The following is a 22720-nucleotide window of genomic DNA, read 5'->3' as shown; positions in this document are numbered from 1 at the left end:
AGCTGACTCTTCAGTGGTGCCAAGTGAGGGGTAGTCCGATTCAGAAGCTTTGGTCTACTGCTGATGGGCACACTGTCCCGAAGCAGATGGCGCCAAGGGTTGCAAAACCATAGCAGGCACAGGTGCAGGGTGGACACGAGCAGTAGCAGGAACAGGTGTGGGTCGAACTGGTTGTGCGGGAGCCAGTGGTGGATGCACGATCACAAGAGATGGGAGTGTGCCCAGGAGTGGGGTCTCAGGTGTGGGAAACTACCTCCTCCATTGGCACTACACCTGGCACTTTGTCAATGCATACTTTGCCCACTTTATCCATTAGGACTCGAAGAAATGCCCAAAACTTGGAAAAAGAACTTACTACTACGTTAAACTTTTTATCAAACTGTTAATCCTAGATTCTAGACTGGCAATGGTATCAGGTTCAGAAGCGTGGGAGCTGAGCCAGGGCGTATGAGGGGGAGAGAAAGAGGGCTGAGGATAGGAGAAAGGTTGTTACCGGGAGTAGAAGGAAGCACCAGACTGGATTGCCTTAGGTCTGAAGAACCCCTACTCAGAGAGACCATACTATTGGCACAAATGGCCGCCTTCCTAATCCTGTTCTTCTCTGACTTATTTAAGTAAGATTCCAAAAGCTTCCACTTACTCTCATCCTAGTCCTTACACTCCTCACAGGTAAGATCTTTCATGCACACCTGTCCCCTACACTTGCTGCACATAGTATGTGCATCATAACAAATCTTGGTCAACCGCATCTTGCAGCCTTCAGTACAATAATGAAGGCTGGAAGCATTAGAATAAGACATAATAAAAAACTAACCTAACCAAGGAAAACGCAAAGAAGTAAATCAAACCAAGCCGAAGCAACAGTTGAAAGGAAAAAACCAAAGAGAGTATGTCACCGACTTCATCATAAAAACCGGCGAACTTGAATTGAGGAGCAAGCAAGACAACATGAAGTCACATTGCAACAATCACTTGTTCGCGAATTTTTATATTTAAGATGTAGTGCGAGCATAATCGTTAGCTAAATAATTTATTGGTAAGTTACTTTTATAAAAAGAACATTTACTATACCTGGTGCAACAGTTATTATGGTCAGCAACTTGTGAGAAGAGATAACGATATTTTTCCTGAAGTCTGCCCCCACACAGCACCACCATTAGAACCTTACATCCTAACACCTGTACCATTCCAGTTCGTTTCCTAATGGGTTAAAAAATCACATATGTAAAAATATAGGGATACCTTAATATGGAAAAAAGTCCTTAAACATAAACCCATAGATATCCATTAAGAAATACAATGAAACAAACAATTTCAACTAAAAAATAAAATTTAGATTTATGATAATCTTGAAATTACATATATATATACTATACATTATTCGATAATTTCTACATTATTTGATGATGATTTTACAATCAATGTATCAGGAAGTGTGACTAGACCAATGAACTACAATTCTGACATCAAATCTAGTAATTGGACACTCAAAGCAAAACACAGACTTCAATCTTTGTTTACTCCTTTCCCACTACAACTAGCATCGCAATTCTTCAACCTTCTACTGGATGTATGACATTTAAGGGGTGAAGACACAAAAATTAAACATGTCCTTTAGTTTCATTCACATGTTCCTTTTAAGCACTTCTAAGATCATAAATTTTCCCCATGAACATTAACTCAAGAAGAAATAACTGATTGTAAAGGAAAACCTGGCATTTTTATAATAAAAATTATATTGGTTGCAGGTCCACAATAATATAGCTGTGTTAGAGTTGATGGTTCTTTAATGAATAACAATAGCTTTCACACCTTGTGCTAAGTTCATCCTCAACCTAGCAAAAGGAGGTTTGAAAAATAGTTATTCATTAAAGAACCATCAACTCTCACACAGCTACAGTAGACCCTTGACTCACGAACGCATTGACCCACGTACAACTCGATCCCCGACCAAAATTATAGGTAAAATTTCACCCTTGACCTACGAACTAACTTTGAGATACGAACAAAAAAAAATGCGGAAAATAAAAATTCTGTTTGGGTCATGAACTAATTTTGAGGCATGAACATTTGAAAAATGCTGGAAATTTCTGGAAAATAACAATTCACTTTGTTTCACAAACTAATTTTTAGACACAAACATTTGAAAAATGCGCGAAATCGCCCAGCACACGTGAGAGCGTTTGAGTTGCCATGGGAACAGCCATCCTCCAGCCGCCCACGCACGGCGTCACCCACGCATCGCTCTTTGTCTCATCTCATTGTGTACAAGACGTTCGTCAATTCGCTTAGCATTTTTTGCGCTAAAACTTGTGATTTTCTTCATAATGGGCCCTAAGAAAGTGAAGAGTGGTGGTGAAAGTAAGAAAGTGCAGAGTGATGGTGAGAAGAGGGTGCAGAGGAAGATAACCATTGAAATAAAGAAAGAAATTATAGAAAAGTTTGAACGTGGTGTTCGCGTGACCGATATCGCAAGTGAGTACAAGATGGCCAAGTCGACAATTTCGACAATTTTGAAAAACAAGGATGCCATTAAAGAAGCAAATGTTGCGAAGGGAGTGACAGTACTAACCAAGATGAGATCGCAAACCCTCGAAGAGGCAGAAAAAATAATTTTGAAGTGGGTACATGAGAAACAGATGGCAGGTGATAGTGTAAACGAGCCGATCATCTGCGAGAAAGCTCGGCAAGTGTATCAGAGTTTGCTGAAGGAAACTCCTTCTACTAGTGCCACGCCAGATGATTTAAGGCTAGTAAAGGGTGGTTTGATAACTTCAAGAAAAGAACTGGAATTCACTCTGTAATTAGGCATGGTGAGGCTGCTAGCGCAGACAAGGCTGCTGCTGAGGCATTCGTGACTGAGTTTGCCGAGTTCGTGGAGGCCGAAGGATACGTCGCTCAACAGATTTTCAATTGTGATGAAACGGGCCTCTTCTGGAAGAAGATGCCCAACAGGACATTTATCACCCAAGAAGAGAAGGCGCTCCCAGGCCACAAGCCAATGAAGGATAGGCTTACGCTTTTGTTATGCTCAAACGCAAGTGGCGACTTGAAACTAAAGCCGCTACTTGTCTACCATTCAAATAACCCGCGTGCTTTAAGCAGCACAACATAAATAAGGCCAGACTGCCTGTAATGTGGAGGGCCAATACAAAAGCATGGGTGACACGGAACTTGTTTATGGAGTGGATTGATGAAGTGTTTGCGCCGACCGTGAGTCAGTACCTAACAGAGAACAAGCTACCCCTGCGGTGCCTTCTGATCATGGATAATGCCCCGGCACACCCTTCGTACTTGGCTGACTGCAGTGAACATGACTTCATTCAGTTCAAGTTCCTTCCACCCAACACGACCTCTGTTCTCCAGCCCATGGACCAACAAGTCATTAGCAATTTTAAGAAATTATATACGAAGGCGCTCTTCTCCAGATGCTTCCGTGTAACTGAAGAGACAAAATTAACCTTAAAAGAATTTTGGAAGAAGCACTTTAATGTTTTTCACTGCATAACCCTCATTGATAACGCATGGACTGAAGTTACGTACCGCACATTAAATTCTGCGTGGCGGAAACTTTGGCCCCAGTGCGTAACTGTCCGTGACTTTGAGGGCTTCGATGCAGAGATTGTGCAAGAAATTGTGTCCATGGGCAACAGTATGGGTCTACAAGTCAACGACGAAGATGTTGAAGAATTGGTCGCTGAACATTCAGAAGATTGACTGCGGACGAACTTGTTCAACTCCACAAAGAGCAGCAGGAGCAACTTGCTCGGGAGCAATCAACTGACGAAGAGGAGGCTGGGGAGGAAGTTACAGATGTCAGCAGTGATGTGATAAAAGCCGCATTGGAAAAGTGGAATGATGTCCAGTGCTTCCTTGAATTGTATCATCCGGACAAAATTGTTACGAACAGGATCGTGAATATGCTCAATGAAAATTTAATGAGCCATTTCAGAAAAGTTATGCAAGGAAGGAAAAGGCAACAGACATTGGATAAGTTTGTGATTAAACGTTCACCAAAAAAACCTAGAAGAGTTGAATCTCCGGAACGAGATCTCCCCGACCTGGATGGGGGAGGGTCTCCTTCCGCACAATAACCTCCTCCCCACCCACCACCCTCCTCTTCTCTTGTCCGTCAAGCCAGAAGTCTCGCCAGTCATAGTAAGTGTTCACTTTACAAACGTTTTTATAGTGTTAGTTTACCATTTTAAATTATATTATTAGATATATTAAGGTTTTTTACACTGACTTTTACATTATCTGTGTAAAATAAGGCAAAATATACATAATATATATTGGTTCGTAGGGGTCGAGAACCAATTAATATTATTCCCATTAAACCTTATGGGGAAATTAGCTCCGAGTCACGAACAATTTGGAACACGACCAAGGTCTAGGAACGGATTGTGTTCGTGAGTCAAGGGTCTACTGTATACTATTATGGACCTGCAACCATTACCATCATTTTCCGACACGGAAAACTGTGCCCACCAAAATTATACTTTTATGATAAAATGAGATTTTATGTATACTTACCAAGTAGTAATTACATAGTTATAGTTTCACTATCTGTCGGCAGCTAGAATTTTTGAAATTCGTGGTAGCACTTTTATGTTTTGGCTAGGTGATTACCACCGGCCACTACTGGGGGAGAGAGAAACCAACTCGGCATGGAATACAGTTGTTTATGCCCCTTTTATCCATGAGAGGGGAGGAGGGAGAGCTCTGATTTTGTAATTATTTGGTTCGTATACAAAAATCTAATTTTATCATAAAATATCATTTTTATGTCTGCAATTTACCTAGTAATTCCACAGCTGAATCCCACATTGTCAGAAGTGGGATCCATGGATACACAAGATTCCAATTTCATTATATAATATTCAAATTACATAAAGAAAAGAAAAATAGTCAGTGCTAGCATTTAGTAAATTGGCCTGAAACACTGTCGTATGTTCTGGCATAATAATAATAAAATAATATTCATAATAAAATAAACATAAAATTCCATTTAAGACAATTCTTTACCATGGCTAACTAGTAGCCTAACATGGTAAATATATTGTGAATGCAAAAAGTTTTTTCATGAAAGACTATCATATGTTCTGGCATAGCAATAAACAACATAGGGCACCAGCCTGCCATTAGCTGGCTTAATGAAAGAGCCTACTATGTACCAATAATAAAACAAGAAAAAACCCATCCTGAAAGATTCTGCTTGAAGGCAATTAAATACATGTTTCGATGGCTATTTAAGCAAGATACAGTAATACCCCGATCTTAAGTGAGCTTAGATTCCAGACCCCCTCACACACAAAAGGAAGTCTCACGGAAGTTTGGCATGGTCTCTAAAAAGGCTAATAAATGCTTACTTCTAAAGTTTGAACACTAAATATGACCCTGATCATGCTCCCTAACTATTATGCTAACTTTTAAATGAAATTAAAGTTACTATAATTTTTTTTAAAAGTTAGCTTAATGCATTACCCATAAAAAAAGAAATAAATGGTTGGTAAAAAATAAGTGCATACATACATACAACATAGTTTTCTCTTCTTTCCCCCTATTTCTTTAAAAAACCATCATGAATTTTATATTACAGTTTTGGCATTATTCTTCATTATTCTTATTACATTATTTGAAAATATTAATAAATATCGTACATACTACATGTACCTTAAAAATTCTTTCATTTCAGTAAGAGAGAGAGAGAGAGAGAGAGAGAGAGAGAGAGAGAGAGAGAGAGAGAGAGAGAGAGAGAGAGAGAGAGAGAGAGAGAGAGAGAGAGAGAGAGAGAGAGAGAATTATTATTTAAATGTTATTTAATTTACACATAAGAGATTGAAAACTTAAAATTAAAAAAAGAAATTGAACAAACACCTTTGCAGGGTTTCTCCAGGATTCAAAAATGTGGCGTTTGTGTAATACTCGTGTATGATAATTAGTTAAGTTCCAATGAAAAGTTTGCAATTTGCACAACTCAAATCACGTAAGATTGAGATACAGGTGGCCCTTGGTTAGCGGCAGGGGTTCCGTTCCTGGCCGCCAACACTAAGTGATTTTTCGACGCTAAGTGATTTTAAAGTCTACGGCCGCATCACACCTTTCGGAATACTAGACCAGTTAACAGCGCCCTAGACCACTCAAACGGCACCATGATCCCGCAATGGCACAATAAGTAAAATTATATTTATGCAGTACTATAGTAGTACTATAAAATTTACTGTGCAATACCAATGTACAGTACATTATAGTATTATAAATACTGTAAAGTGAAAAAAGCCTAGCTTCAATTTTTCATGTGTCTACAGTATGTAAAGTTATAATAAGGTTTTATACAGTGTACAGGTAGCTATAGTGTTCAAGTTATGATAATTCGTCTTATGATAATCCGATTTTATGAGAGACCAAATTACAATAGCCTGACTTTATCCCATCTTCTAGTTACATAAGTTCTAAAACAGCAAAAGAGAATGATGAAAGTATGGCTTTAACGTTATACTCGTTGCATAAACGTGTACAGCCATGAACAACCAAACGAGAAACAATTTTTTTAAGTACAACCGAACTGGATAATAACATGTGTTTGGCATGTATGTTAATCATCGTACTATAGTGCACTATTACCATAGTTATAAATGATGTTATGTAGAATAGGACTGAGATATCTTAATGTAATAACTTTATTTGCTATAGATCAAAGATCAATATAGATCAAACATCAATATAGATTAAAGATCAATCGGGAAATACACTGTTAAATTTAAACCTAGTTATAGCTGAAGCTGAGGAAACTGTTCAAGCTGCTAATGACCATTATTGTGCAACAGCAACAAGGATAAAACTCCAGTAAACGTATGCCATCAAACACAACCGTATATAAAATTGAGATAAAATCATTTTAATCAAAACTACTGTGCTTGAAAGAACACATTTTACTGTTGGTTTCACGTCAATATGAGATAAATAACGTAAAGTTCGTATTACGATGATATAAAAGAACAAAAAAAAAAAATTAGTTCACAATCACAATGAGACATATTCAAGTAATATTTCCTCCTTAAAACACATCGTACTATACGGAAAACTAACCTTGTCTCATATAAGTCAAGTATCTAGATATTTGTTTATGCTAACTAAAAGCAAAAAGTTCACTCATAATTGCGTTAAATAAGTCGAAACAAACTCGTATTCACCATCAGCTGATTTCCAAACCAAAACATTGGCTACTCCATGGAATACTGGCTTAGATTTACTGTAGTATAATACAATAATATGAGAATACATGCAATATTATTGGATACAGTGAAGTGATGTATAATTTTTTAAAAGATTTATAAAAACGATGCACACTTACTTTTTCTTCTGTGCTTATCTTAATTTTCATCACTATGCCATCTACATAGCAGCGGCATCTTGAGCTCGTACGGTCATACCTCAATATTTTGCTCGTGTAACAAAGCAAAAAATCGACCGAGTTGCACAGTTATATTTTGTACTTCTATCCCATGGAAAAACAAACAAATTGCAGTGTTGCAAAATCGAATATATACACGAGCTTTTTCTTTTAAAATCAATTTATGCAACAATAGTAAATATAATTTGTTATAAAAATGATTCAATTATATAAATCAAAATACTATTCGGGCGCGACTGAACAACCTATTGTCTTCATCATGTGAAGGGCTGTTACAAAGACTTCAAATGGACATGCGTACTGCCACTGTATCATATTTATATATAAAAATAAAAAAAATACCCTGTAATACATTTTTCATACACATTTTAGCCATAAAAGCATGAAAACTTATAAAAGAAAAGCTGAAGTTTGATTAACAAAATGAGTTATAATTAGCTCCCAAATTAATAAAATATAACCACGTGAAGTCTTTTTAATCATTTTTCGGAACAGCGGCGGACAAGAACGGACATTGAAAAAATATCCTCTGATATACGCGGAGGGCACTTACAAAAGCTGCCATAATTTGCATCATATTTATGTACAAAAATAAAAATACCCTAATATGTAATACATTTTTATACACATTTGAAACACAAAAGCATGAACATTTATAAAATTGACACATCGATTGCTAAATTTGCACTTTTTGAACTCTATTTTCGGAAGAGTGGCAGGCACCGGCGTAAAAGAACAAACATGAAAAAACATCCTCTGCTAACGTAGAGGGCAGTTTCAAAAGCTGCCTTTGTATCATATTTATGCACAGAAATAAAAATACCCTATAAGTAATACATTTTCATACACATTTTAAACATAAAAGCATGAACATTTACAAATTGACACATCAATCGCTAAATTTGCATTTTTTCTAACTATATTTTTGGAAAAGCAGCAGGCGGCGGCTCACAAGAACGAACATGAAAAAATGTATTTTTTGATAACTGGAGGGCAGTTTCAAAAGCTGCCTTTGTATCATATTTATTTGCAGAAATAAAAGTACCCTATAAGTAATACATTTTCATATACATTTTAAACATGAAAGCATGAACGTTTATAAATCGACACATCAATCGCTAAATTTGCACTTACTTAACTCGATATTTTAGGCATAGAACAGCGTCAGGGGCATATAGTTTACCCTAACACCTATGTAATAAGTCAATAAATTTTTAATATCATTTGCATAACCTTTAAGATCTGAACGGTTTCTCTGCAAATGTATGTACTTGTTAGACATAATGGTGCTAACGGCGCTGTTAACTGAAAATTGTGCCGTAAAAATACCTTAAAATATGACAAATTTGTAACTAATTTGTATTTTTCATAACTAACAAACCTGAGGTCTTAGCATTAGGATTAACTAGCGCCAAGCCGGAAACCGGTAGAATTAAATTTAAACTTGTGCGATCCAGGAACTATTGGCATCTATACCAGGTCATGGGGCATGTATACCCAGAATGCCCTAGGCGTCGTGTGACCGACCCGCCAGTTATACTTCTAACCCAGTTAGACTGCTAGAGGGGTGGTTTGAGGTGGGCCTTTAACTGTTAAGATCTCAGGTTTGTTAGTTATGAAAAATACAAATTAGTTACAAATTTGTCATTTGTTCATATATGAAACAAACCTTCGGTCTTAACATTAGGATAGACTTACTTATTGGAGGGAGGTAAGTCTGTATCTGACTGGAAGTTTGCCATCTAAATCCATTTCCGAATATTAGGAGCATTCTAAGAGAATGGACTATAAACCTTTGAACCAAAGATATAAGGAAATCTATTGGTTTCCCTCACTGGGTGCTGGTATCATGCCATGGTTTATAAACTATGGGGAAATAGAGGACCCTCTATTCTCATAAACCACTCTTGTCCCTTGTATCTGGATCTACCACCACCCCTCCCTTCCTTATTACCGAGAGGGGTGTGTTGGTACTGGAAAGTATACTATACTCTAACATAACTTTACAGTATGGCTGACCACCTCACCTGCATCTAGTCCGTTCCAGCTCATGATGGTACTCTCCTTCATACTGCCCGTAGGTAAAGGAGTAGAAAGAAAGTAGTAAAGAACAAAGACCAGTCATCCCATTCATTCTACTTTCATACCTTTATCTTAGACTAGACACAAACTGACCTGCCAGGGGTACTGGATGAGCTATACCACTTTTGCTGGGCCGCCACCACTGGACCCAAGGAAAAGGTATCCAAGGATCTATGGGCAACCTCTTTTAAATAAAAGGAAGTGAAAGTCATTTGGCGTTTCCAAACACCAGCTTTCAGAATTCTCTCCACAGACATATTCTTCTTGAATGCCAAAGAAGCACTCAAGCCTCTAATGTCATGAGCCCTAGCCCTCTCCCGGTTATCTGACCCCTTGTCTTCTGTCATGTAGGCATTCCTGATCGTTTCTCTTAGTCAAAACGATATTGTATTTCTGGACACTTCCTTTTTGTTCCATCCTGTACTTACGAACAACCTCCGGCACCCCGGCCTGAGGTGCCTTGTCCTCCTTAAGTACTCTCGTTACCCTGACGGGACACAGAAGCATCTCACCTTTGTCATTATCTACAAAATCTGCCAGAGAAGGTATGGAAAAAGTCAAATCTGCCGTACACTATTGATGGGTTTTGAGTCTTGGCCATGAATTCTGGCACAAACTCGAATGCCATTAACTTCCAACCTCTCGAGTGCTTTACAATAGATGACAGGCCATGTAGTTCCCCCACCCTTTTGGTTGAAGCTAGGGCCAATAAGAAGACTGTCTTCAGGGTCAGGCTCCTATCTGTGGACTGCCTTAGTGGTTCGTAGGGGGGTTTTGTCAGACTACTCAGTACCATGGTCAAATCCCAATCTGGGGCTTTTAGTTTTTTTGGTGAACATAACTGCTCAAAGCTCTTCATCATTATGGCCAACTCCCATGAAGATGAAATGTTCACGCCTTTCATGCATAAGACCGAGGCTAGAGCCGCCCTGTACCCCTTCACCGCAGACACAGACATATGCCTTTCTGTCCTGAGATATATCAGAAAGTCTGCTAATTGCTGAATAGTGGTACTGAGTGGAGACAAGTTCCCTCTACAACACCAATCACAGTATGCTGACCATTTTCATTGGTATACTGCTGCCGATGACTTTCCGATATTTCCTGCCATGTGCGCTACTGCTTTTAGCGAAAACCCTCTCGCTCGCAAGAGATACTCGGCAGTCTCCACCCATGAAGTGATAGGGACTTCACCAACCGGTAGTACCTCTCCACGTGAGGCTGACATAGCAGGTTGTTCCATGGGGGTAACTGTAACTCTCTCGGCACGTCTATCAGGAGTTCCAAGAGGTCCGGAAACCATTCCGCCTTTGGATATAACGGAGCTACCAGAGTCATTCTGAGGTTCTGTGACCACATTACCCTGTTCAGAACCTGATGGATTAGACAAAAAGGAGGAAATGCGTAGACGCCCAGATTGTCCCATGGCTGTTGTAGAGCATCTTCTGCTACTGCCTCTACGTCCGGGACTACCGAACAATACACTCCCACCTTTTTGTTGTACCTGGTTGCGAATAGGTCTATGATCGGCCTTTCCCACAACCTGAGCATTCTGTCCACTACTTGTTGGTGCAAGGACCACTCCATTCCCAGGATCTGATCCCTGCGGCTCAACTTGTCGGCCACTACGTTTCTTTTTCCCACTATTACGTTCTCTACAGCCCACTGATGAAGTTGAACTGTCATCACATGTAACTGTCGAGACACTAGACCTCCTTGTTTGTTTATGTAAGCTACTATTGTGATGTTGTCTGACATCAAAACCACTGAATGTCCCTGCACCCTCTCCCAGAATTCCTGTAGTGCTAGAAATGCTGCTTTTAGCTCCAGCACATTTATATGGAGTTTTCTGTCCTCGCCGCTCCATTTCGCTGAAACCATCAGCTCTTCCATATGGGCTCCCCAACCTTCTAGTGACGTATCTGAGAACAGCAGGAGATCCGGTGAGGGTTGCTGAAGGGGAACACCCACTGTCAGATTGCTGTCCTTCACCCACCACAGCAGCTCTTTCCTCACTTCTGCCAACAAGGGAAACTGCTCGTACGGGTGATCTACTATTGGAGACCAGAACTCCTTTATCCTCCATTGTAGAGATCGAAGGTGTAACCTCCCTTGTGGTACTAGCTTCTCCAAGGAAGTTAGAACTCCCAGTACTACCTGCCACTGATTTGCTGGCTGTGTTTGTTTTTCCAGAAAGGCATTCACCACTTGTTTGCATTTCTCTACTCTCTGGTCTGTCGGGAATACTTTAGCTTTTGTTGTGTCTATGACCATTCCCAGAAACACCAGCCATTGACTTGGATCCAACTGCGACTTCTCCCGATCTATCACAATGCAAAAGCTGTGACAAAACTGTAGAAGGGTCGCTCTGTCCCTGAGTAGTTTCTCTCTGGACTTTGCTATCACCAGCCAATCGTTTAGATATCTTATTAGCCTGATCCCCTGAGCATCCGCCCATGTCGACACGAGAGTGAACACTCTTGTAAAAACTTGAGGAGACGTTGTCAATCTGAAGCATACAACTTTGAACTCCAAAACTTTCTCTGCAAGACTGAAGTGGAGAAATTTCCTGGAAGACTGATGGACTGGGATCTGAAAGTATGCATCTTTCGATTGTCAGCATAAAGTCCCTGATCCTGACTGCTTGTAGAACCGTCTTTGGAGTTTCCATTTTGAATCTGGTTTTTCTTATAAACAGATTCAAAGTTGACAGGTCTATTACTGTCCTCCAGTCCCCACTGGCTTTGGGTACAAGGAAAATCCTGCTGTAAAACCCCTTTGATGGAATGGATACTTGTTCCACAGCCCCTTTTTCCATCATCTTCTTCACTTCCTCTTGCAGAATAAAAGCCTTCTGAGGTTCTTGAGCATAAGCGAGGTGAGGCAATGGATGTTCTGTCAGGGGTGGGGATACTTCGAACGGAATCAAATACCCAACTCTGAGAACCTCCACCACCCACTGCTCTGCTCCCAGTTCCTGCCACACCTTCCAGTGATTTGCCAGGCAACCCACCACTGGTGTGGCCGAGTGATGAGAGGCGCCTATCCTATCGTCTTGAGCCCCTCCTCTTCCCCTAATCCCCCTTCCTCTGTTATTTCTATTGTGAAAGGGCTGATGAGTCAATTTCTTTGGGGATGAGGGCCTTGTTGCTCTATTAGGGATGTTATGCCTCACTGGCTTCTTCCGAGGTATTTGCTGTTGCCTTACCTCCATAGGATTAGCCTGACTGCTAGATGCTTTCCTGACTGCCTGCTGTACCAACCTATCCTTAGTGTCCATCCTTCTCCTATCTATGGCCTCTTCTAGTATGGCCTCTGGCAACAGCAATTGCGACTCTAAGATATTCCCATTCCTCATTGCTAGCAGGGAATCCAAATCAACAGTGCGAATTAGTCTAGCCAAAGCTGCATCCCTCCTCATTAAAAGGATATTTGCCCAAACATTGGCACTTAAATTTGTCAAGTACGCAATTGCTTTGGCACCTGATTGTAGTAATCTAATGAACATTGATTCATCCACTGCCTTCCTCGTCACTTCTGAGGATGCAATCTTTGCAACTGCTGTCGACCAACGATCCAACTAAGAAGCAGTCTGAAAGACAGAAGAAGCTGTTGCTTCTAATGTAGCAGCATCTTGGCAAGTCATCGAAGGGCATTCCATTTTCACTTGATCTAAGGTTAATCCAGGCCTTAACCTTACAACATTTGGGTTAATTTGTCTAGACAGTAAAGGAATCGTCGGTGTCGTATAATATTTTCTGTTTCATCATTGGAGGAGGGATAAACTTAAAACAATCTATTCGATCTTAAGGAATTATCCCTTCCCCCAATCCGTGCGTTTACATGTTGTAAAACGGACTCCGCATGATTTGAAAAAGGCAATTCATACGACACCTTGGTATCCTTTTTCACACCAAAGGCCATGTCAATCCCCGGAGGAAGCATACTGTCAGGTGTTTCTGTTCTCTCCGAAAGGTTATTGAATTGACGAATCAAATCAATCACCTCGGCATACGGAGCCAGAAACTCTTGGTTCTCTCCTTCCTCCGGTTCTAGCGTACTGTGCTCAGCCACAGGAGATGCTATCTCACTCCTATCCCCTGACAAACGTCTGGGTGCTTCGTGGTCGTTTGCCCCTACGGCCGAGCCTTCTTTGATCTCCGCTGACCGCCGACGGCTCGATCCCGAACAGTCAGCAGGGGAACGAGACCGCCTCACTCCTTCTCTGCTTGTGGATCTAGAGCGAGAATCTCACCTATATCTCCAAGATGAGGGCTCTCTCAAAACCGAGCTCACTTCCTCTTCATGACGATTAATATCGTCTCCAACGACCGTCGGAGAATTCGGCCTTGATCCTTCATTTAGGCGGACAACGCCTTCCACCAATGTATTAGACGAGGTTGCCAACTCACTATTTTAGTACCTTTTAATAGGAGCCTTATCATCTTCCCTCCGTATTTTAAACGGTCTTATAGGAGAAACCAGTATCTGTGCTCTATCCTTTGCTGCACTTTTTGCCCCCAACATCGATTTCGCCAACGACACTGTAGATTTCCTTTGACTCTTTATAGTCTCTACTGGCAACTCCACGTCAGCCATTATCCCATCGGCCGCCGACTCACTCGCTCGTTCGGACTTTTGTAAACGGCTTCGCCCACTAGCTTTGAGCTTACCAGCCACTGACTTCTTGCCTTTCTTGCTGACTGGGATGTGACCGTCCTGGCCCGGAGATGAAGAAGAATTCACTCTTCTCCTCTTGGCCCGAGAAACAGTCGCGAAATCCAGTATCCTCCAACGCTTGACTGGTACACGCCGTGACGTCATCGAACTTAGTGATGACGCCGAGCTAGAGGAAGAAGAAGATGAATCACGACTTTTCTTTTTGCCTTTCTTATTAATTTCTTCATTACAGTGTGTACTACCGAGTCAGAAAGCGTATTTGAGTACGGAGGCAGTGAAGAAGACTGAGAACCAGTCGGCTGTGACATCATCGCATCTGCCATGTCGGTGTGTGACGTCGGTTGTGACGTCACCAATCTTGTAGGGATAGATTGGGCTGCTGCTGCTGGCATCCCTGCATTTGCAGCAAAACTACCCCCAATGTTCTGCATCGCTGTAACCAAAGAAGTTGTTGGCGTAGCCGCAACATTATTTCCCATAAAGTGCAGGCCTGGGGGATGAGGAATATTCAGCGCTGCCGGATTCTGCTAGAACTGTGACGCCTTATAATGCGACAGCAAATCTTCCAAGGTTGGTACGCCTGGAAGGCCTAGCGCCGCCCACATACCCTCCATCCTGTTCAAATCGGGAGCCGGCAACTGGAACAAAGATGCCGATGCTCCCCCCCTCCCTGCTGGGAACAAAGGAGCATAAATATTATGCATCAAATTACCCAACACCCCTCCTGGCGTTTCTGAAAACGAACCACTAGGAGAAACTGAAGGGGTATGGGACAAATCAAAGGCAGGTGACAAAACATATGGAGCAGACTGGTGTATTGCCAATACAAAATAAGCCGGCGACGCTTGGTCATCCAAAGATGGCGTCGACTCCTTTCTTTTGTACAGTGGTACCTCGAGATACGAAAGGCTCAACTTATGAAAAACTCGAGATACGAAAGCCGACACGAAAAATTTTACTGCTCTACATACGAAAAGTTTTCAAGATACGAAAAGTTTCTGAAAGTCCGAGATTCCCCCAATAACAATTTTGAAAGTCGCGCCGCGCGCCGCCATCTTAGTTCTAGTAGACTCACCACCATCCTCCTGCTCACCCATTGGTTCCTGATGCTAGCCAAGCCATGAGATCCTTCTCTCCTATTGGACAGCAACCCTCCCATCATGCATCTTATACGTATGTACGTGGTGGCGTCCCTACCCCGGCCACCTCGTACCAGAATCTTTATCGTACGCATGCGGCATTCGTTCGGTCCAATGATTTCGTTTAGTATCGTAAATTTGTTAGTGATTTCGTTGTGCTACTTTATCGTGTTGTGAGAACCTAATTAGTATACGTACTACATACATAACTTAATTACGTACAGTACATATAGTCATGGGTCCCAATGAAGTTGCTGAAGTTCACAGAAAGAAGAGAATGCTTTCTATGGAGACAAAGATGGAGATAATAAAAAAGTATGAAGCTGGCTTGCGGTAGTGTGATCGCTAAGGAATATGGCCGAAATCCGTCGACGATAGGCACCATCCTTAAGCAGAAGGAAGCCATCAAAGCAGCTACACCTTCCAAGGGCGTCACTATTTTGTCCAACAAGAGGAGCCATGTGCATAATGAAATGGAAAGGCTGCTTCTTGTATGGATCGAGGACAAAGAAATCGATGGCGATACGATAACCGAGACGGCAATCTGCCAGAAGGCCAGCGCTATTTTCAGCGATTTGATTGCCCAAGCCGAAGACGACGGTGGAGAGGGGACATCAACGGCAACCCCAGAGTTCAAGGCTTCTCATGGGTGGTTCGAAAAATTCCGTAAATGGACTGGCATCCATTCGGTGGTGAAGAAATTGAAATTACGTAAAGTATAAAAAAGTAAAAAGAAATGTAAAAATAAAAAAAAATAAAAAATAAATTCTATTTTAAGTTTTTTGTAAAGTTAAGTGTTACAGTTTTGTTAATGTGTTTTGTAAAGTTTAGTTTGTTTTTCTGACATTTTTTTATGTGTTTCGTAAAGTTAAGTGTACGTATCTGCCGTTTGTCTTCCTCCTCCTCTGCCGCCACTTTCGGAGATAGCCTCACTCGAAAGGTAAGCTTCCACATTTTACGTTACAGTAATAATATTTCTTGTACACTAATATACACTTTATTTACAGGTTTTGCATTTTTATTATTAAGTTACGTATTGAATGGTCCAAATTGTTGTAGTATTTCATTGTTTATAGGTCAATTTACCTTTATTATGAAATTTACTGGGGTGTTTTTGGAGGGCTTGGAACAGATTAGCCATTTTACATGTAAAATGTGGTCCAAGATACGAAAACCTCATGATACAAAAGGCGCCTCGGAACGGATTAATTTCATATCTTGAGGTACTACTGTACTGGCCTTTGTCATAAAACTTCCTCCACTGTTCCATCGACCAACCACGACAAATAGAACAAGGATTAGTAATTGTACATACATTTTCCCTGCACCTACTACACGTTGGATGAGGATCCGTTGACACCGAAGTTAGGAATCTAGAACAAGGAAAGCCACCGACTCCAGGGCATTTCCTTTGTCTCGCCTTCAAAACAGAAGAAGATCCTGATGGAGATGCAAAACACTCCATCTCACCACTTACACACTCTTACAGCTCACACCCACACTGAGCACACTCAGAAAAAGAGAATTAATAAGAAAAATGAAATTGAAATGGATAAAAATGGGCAAACTAAAACTGGCTTTAAACAGATAGACAGAGAACACATCCTATCTTAAAGGCGGTGGTATACATGCCCCGTGACCTGGTATAGATGCCAATAGTCCCTGGTTCACACAAGTTTAAATTTAATTCTACCGGTTTCCAGCTTGGCGCTAGTTAATCCTAATGTTAAGACCGAAGGTTTGTTTCATATATGAACAAACCTTATTTTTTTAAAGAATATTTTTTACGACAGCCATAAAACCGATTCGCCACTAAGCGATTGCACCGTTAACCATGGGCTGCCTGTATCACCGTACACCGAAATCCAGTATAAAATCCTGAAAATAAGAATAACTTGCCGCCACTACACACTCAATGTTTCCATGAGTGCAACAGAAAAAAGAATGATGTGGTCAGCCAAGTCATTCCGTTGTACCTACACTGAGCTTTCAAAAGCTTCCCACAAAATTTGAATTCTTGAGAGAGAGAGAGAGAGAGAGAGAGAGAGAGAGAGAGAGAGAGAGAGAGAGAGAGAGAGAGAGAGAGAGAGTGACGAGAGAGAGAGACGAGACGAGAGAGAAGATGAGGAGAAGGAGAGAGAGAGAGAGAGAGAGAGAGAGAGAAGAGAGAGAGACTTCAACCATAGAATGGACTGTGAACATCAAATATACCCAACCCTACCCACAAAGATTTTTACTAAATCTACAGATCAATTTTTCCCATTCTTTTTTTTACAAAGATTTTTATTCAATCTACATACAGATCAACTTTCCCTATTTTTTACCCTGAAATGATGAACAAATACAGTATTAGTTATATAGGGCATCATTTCTTTATTCCTATGGATATAAAATCAAAGCCCAGAAACAAATACTCACTGATCAAATACATTAAGCAAGAGGTTCAAAGTAAGATGAGTGGCAAGTGTCACACGAACTTGGCGATGTTTATGAGTGGCTCGTAGGATTTGGTGTATAACCTCCTCAATCTGGTTCACTCGAACCATGTCACTGTTCTCACCAGCTCGTAATCCAGCATTATCAAATGCTGAAGCCACACACTGAAGGGCTACATCATTCACTAAAAGAGAAAAATGACATTTATAATTAATTTGTATTTTTCATAAATAACAAACCTGCAGTCTTAACATACTAAGAATAAATCTTCTGGTGCCAGTTGGAAACCAGTAAAAAAACAGCTAAAATAGTAATGCAAGGAATCGGTGACAGGGGTCTATATTCCTGGAGATTGCATTACTACGAAAAATTTGTCTCAAACACCTATGATATACAATTCCTTGACGAGTTTTCAATACTATAAAATGATCAAAGTAGAAAATTTTTGGTTTTATGTAAGATTCCACAAAAAATTTAAATGCTATCAGCAAATTACTGTGACATATTGTTACATTTGGCAGACGAATTTGTAAAAGAAAAAGTCTTGCCATAAAAACTTACGTTTCAGTCGTGTCTGAAGTCGACGCAGTTTACATGCAGTTCGATAGGCAGCATATTTTACAGAGTTGGCAGACAAAACCTCCTCCATAATCCGTACATATTCTGGATGATCCCATTGTGTAACACCAAGAGAGTGACTGAGGACACAAACTACATGTGAATGGGAATATTTAGCAGCATGAAAGATTTATTCACTAAATGCACTTTTCAAACTAAAGCTGGTAAATTACAATAGACCAAAATCATTGTAAACTACAACAGAAACAGTAGACCTTGATAACACTAATCTTTATTCAATTTGTGCACAAGCTGTTCAACTGTTTCTCTCTAAATTTACATAATTTATGCTTAACATTACCACAGAATATCTAAAATGTTCAATTTCATAAACTGAATATTGTACTTAAGATTTACATTCAGCTTCAGACTCAACTGCACCACTTACTAATTCACTCAAGTTTCCCATTACAGCAAAAGAGTTTCTTCACTTTACATCAAGGAAAGCCTACCAACTGTGACAAAAGATGCATCATGTACTATATGATATTCTCAAGTCCAACATTATATCATATGTCAAGACATTATACAAGATGAAAAAGTCTTTGCTCACTTAGAACAACACTGTTGCCATTCATTTCAAAGAGCATTCATACATGAGGCTTTAATTCAAATCAAATGCAACACTACCTCATTTTCAAAAAGCATGGACTCCACTACCAAGGCTATTGTATAAGTATGCACTCTGAAAGGTTATCAGTACTAACATTTTCCTAAATACATACTTGAACAAGCAGGGCAAGCTCCATCAATTTGAACATGGCCTGGAATTACAGGATCTTCAGTTTTGATGGACAGCAGAACCTAAGAAACAGGACATGCTCCATCAAATTGAACAGGGCCTGGAACTACAGGATCTACAGTTTTGATGGACAGCAGAACCTAAGAAGCAGGACATGCTCCATCAATCTGAACATGGCCTGGAATTACAGGATCTTCAGTTTTGATGGACAGCAGAACCTAAGAAGCAGGACATGCTCCATCAATCTGAACATGGCCTGGAATAGGATCTCAGTGATTGGACAGCAGAACCTAATAACTTCCATGCTCCAGTCATGAACATGGCCTGGAAATTACAGAATCTTCAATGATGGAGCAGACCTAAGAACAGGACATGCTCCATCAATTTGAACATGGCCTGGAACTACAGGATCTTCAGTTTTGATGAATGGAACAGACAGACAATAAGGAGCAGGACACCTGCTGCTCCATCAATCTGAACATGGCCTGGAATTACAGGATCTACAGTTTTGATGGACAGCAGAACCTAAGAAGCAGGACATGCTCCATCAATTTGAACATGGCCTGGAACTACAGGATCTTCAGTTTTGATGGACAGCAGAACCTAAGGAGCAGGACATGCTCCAACAATCTGAATATGGCCTGGAACTACAGAATCTTCAGTTTTGATGGACAGCAGAACCTAAGAAGCAGGACATGCTCCATCAATCTGAACATGGCCTGGAACTACAGGATCTTCAGTTTTGATGGACAGCAGAACTTAAGAAATTAACCTCAACTACAAATCCCCAAGCAGTTTTCAAACCATGGGTTTGGTTTTCCTAGCTTTTCTCTTAGACTTTAAAGAATTCTAAGGAACGTTGAAAACATCAGACCACACTGATAGAGACCATGGTTCACGGTAAAACTTCAGAAGCATGCCGCACTGGATATTAAAAAAATAATCACCTACATGGAAAAAGCAAGTGAAAAGCTATATAAAAAGTATAGTCATTGTATGAGAAATTGAATGAGGTCGAATTAAATGAGTTTGATAAGTTTTTACATCGAATTTTTCCTAAGTCGGGAGAGATGTTTCCTCTACTGTAATGTTTACTTTTAATGAGCTGTGTAACTACTAAAATCCGCAGAGAAACGAATATACTATGACATCTTACACGATCTGTTAGGTTACGTAGTGCCCCGCAAATCACTTTTTTCCTGCTCCTCCCACCTGAAAACCCTGGTTCCCACTGGGGTCCCCTATAATTGTAGTAGTAGGTTTAGGGTTAGATTGTGTGTGTAAGAGTAAGTGATGGTTTCTTGTTTTTAAAGAGTTTCCTCATGTTTCTACACTGTGCAACACCAATCTGATGGTTTCTTGCCTTTTTTCATTGTTAAACCTTAAAAAACTGGTGCAGCATGCTTCTGAAGTTTTACCTAATTCACTTCCCTTCACTTTGTATCAAATAAGCACCTGTGAACCAAGCACAATAATAAGAAGAATAACTCCCCAGCCTTAGAAGAGTTTCTGGGGAAAATCTCAGAAGATCCAAAGCACTCTAGGGACATCTTTGTAGGAAGGTTGCTAGTAAAACTAAAAGCAACTATGAACACCACTGTATGGAACATAGAACATTATAGTTCAACTCACTGAAAATACCATCAAAACTACTATTTCTTGTTTCAGATAGCATTTTCAAACCATCCCTACTGCATGTATTTGCACTTGCATAATTTAACCCTTTTGCTGTGGAGAACAACTGTAGTTTCCCTAGATTCCCGAGCCTTCGCTGCGGAGATTAACTTTTCTCCGTATCGTGTAAGAAAATTTTTGCTAATTCTTCTCTCTGTCATTCGCTGATCTTGGTAAGTTTCAGTCATTTTTACATTTTCAGTCATTTTTACGTTATGTCAACATGAAAATATAATATACTGTATATATATAAATATTTTATGATAGCAGTACACATATTTTGCTATATAAATCAATATTATTTATGGAATTATTGTAATATCTAAATATTTTATGATAGCAGTACACATATTTTGCTATATAAATCAATATTATTTATGGAATTATTGTAATATCATGCTAGCCAATGCTCAAAAGTTTTGTTTACATTCGGCAGCTGTCGTGTAGGCTAGCTGCCTTGGCTGTCTATTGATCCCGTTGTATTTATATGTGATGAAATATGTGTATAGAGTTTTGTTTTTCAATAGACTAAACCTCACATTTATATTAGTAAATTACTATATTTAGTATACTATTGGGGAAAATGCTCTAATTTGCTTTGTTTTTATTAGTCAGCTGACTTTGTCCCTTTAATTTTTCCCTTTAACTCTGGGTGTAGCCTAACCATAATTTTTTTCTTTGCTTTTATGGGTATGAAATGGCCTCCACTTCTCGTCAAGTATCTTTAGACAAAATTGATGATATTCTGTTTGGATCTGACTCAGAATTTGGGTCAGACATTGATGATCCTACATCAGCTGATGATTATGATAGTACTGATGAAGATATAGATGAAGACATCCCAGCAACACGTTCATCAACCACAGCTGATGTAGCAAACTCATCGTACGTATTGGAATAAAATGAATTATAATAATAATCCAACTCAATTACATTATGCTTTTGATTACTCAGCCTCTCATGAAGTAATTAATTTTGAAAACTTATATCCGTATGAGTGTTTTACAAGATTTTTTCCAAAAAAACATTTATGAACATGTTGCAAAAGAAACTAATAAGTATTTTAAATCCATGATAGTTACAAAACAACCTTTACCAAAAAGATCAAGATACCACCAATTGTCAGATGTAACTGCTGATGATAAAAAAGCTGTTGTTGCTATTGAAATAGCTAAAGGTATACTTTAAAGGTAGGCTTATTTTTCAAACAGTATTTACCATCAAAGCCTTCAACTAAATGGGGAATAAAGGTATGGTCAATGACAGATGCACATACTGTTTACCTGATTAAATTTAACGTACTATAAAATGGGAAGGACTCTGCACGTCAGCCATCAGAAGGATTAGGTACTCAAGTTGTTCTGTCTTTTTTAGATTATGAAAACAAAGGTCATATTATATACATGGACAGTTTCTATAATAGTGTGTCCCTTTATGACAAAACACTTCAGACAAAACTTTAGCTTGTGGAACAGTTACGATAAATAGGACGGGTTTGCCAACTGATATGAAACAAATAACAGTTAAAAAGGGAGCTTTACCAGTAACATGGGTGATAAATGATGGTAAAATGCTTGCTTGTTCTTGGCAAGATACGTACAACCAGGGTTAATTTACTACGTATCTAGTTTTGGGACAGTAGGTACATATAAAGTGAAAATTCATTCAAAGAATAGTGACAGAGAAATTGATAAGCCTTGTGTTCATGTAGAATATAATAAGTATATGGGGGGAGTTGATAAGTTTGATCAACTTTGCTCAACATATCCTTACAAAAGAGAGAACCAGAAATGGTACCAACCCATTTGGCACTTCATAGTTGAAGCAGCATTAGTGAACTCAAATATATGCTACAATATTCAAAATCCCACTGCTAAGCTTGATAAAAAAAATTCACAGAAAAAATTATCAACAATTTATTAGAAGGGTATAAGG

The 22720-nt window shown here is 39.7% G+C and overlaps 1 protein-coding gene across 2 annotated transcripts in view; it reads right to left on the bottom strand.

Annotated features, from left to right (window-relative positions):
• The window catches only part of LOC135219907 (dystrophin-related protein 2-like), a 115932-nt gene that overhangs the window by 71447 nt on the left and 21765 nt on the right, over nt 1-22720 (bottom strand). For both annotated transcript variants that reach the window (XM_064257108.1, XM_064257109.1), the window contains exons 3-5: nt 18313-18449; nt 17734-17935; nt 1072-1200 (exon numbers count right to left, since the gene is read on the bottom strand). In XM_064257108.1, the coding sequence (XP_064113178.1) occupies nt 1072-1200; nt 17734-17935; nt 18313-18449 (468 nt within the window). The remainder of the gene's footprint in view (nt 1-1071; nt 1201-17733; nt 17936-18312; nt 18450-22720) is intronic.

Source organism: Macrobrachium nipponense, chromosome 1, assembly GCF_015104395.2.
Source record: "Macrobrachium nipponense isolate FS-2020 chromosome 1, ASM1510439v2, whole genome shotgun sequence".
Lineage (NCBI taxonomy): Eukaryota > Metazoa > Arthropoda > Malacostraca > Decapoda > Palaemonidae > Macrobrachium > Macrobrachium nipponense.
The sequence above is the reverse complement of the archived record's forward strand: the minus strand, read 5'-3'. Positions and strand labels throughout refer to the sequence as shown.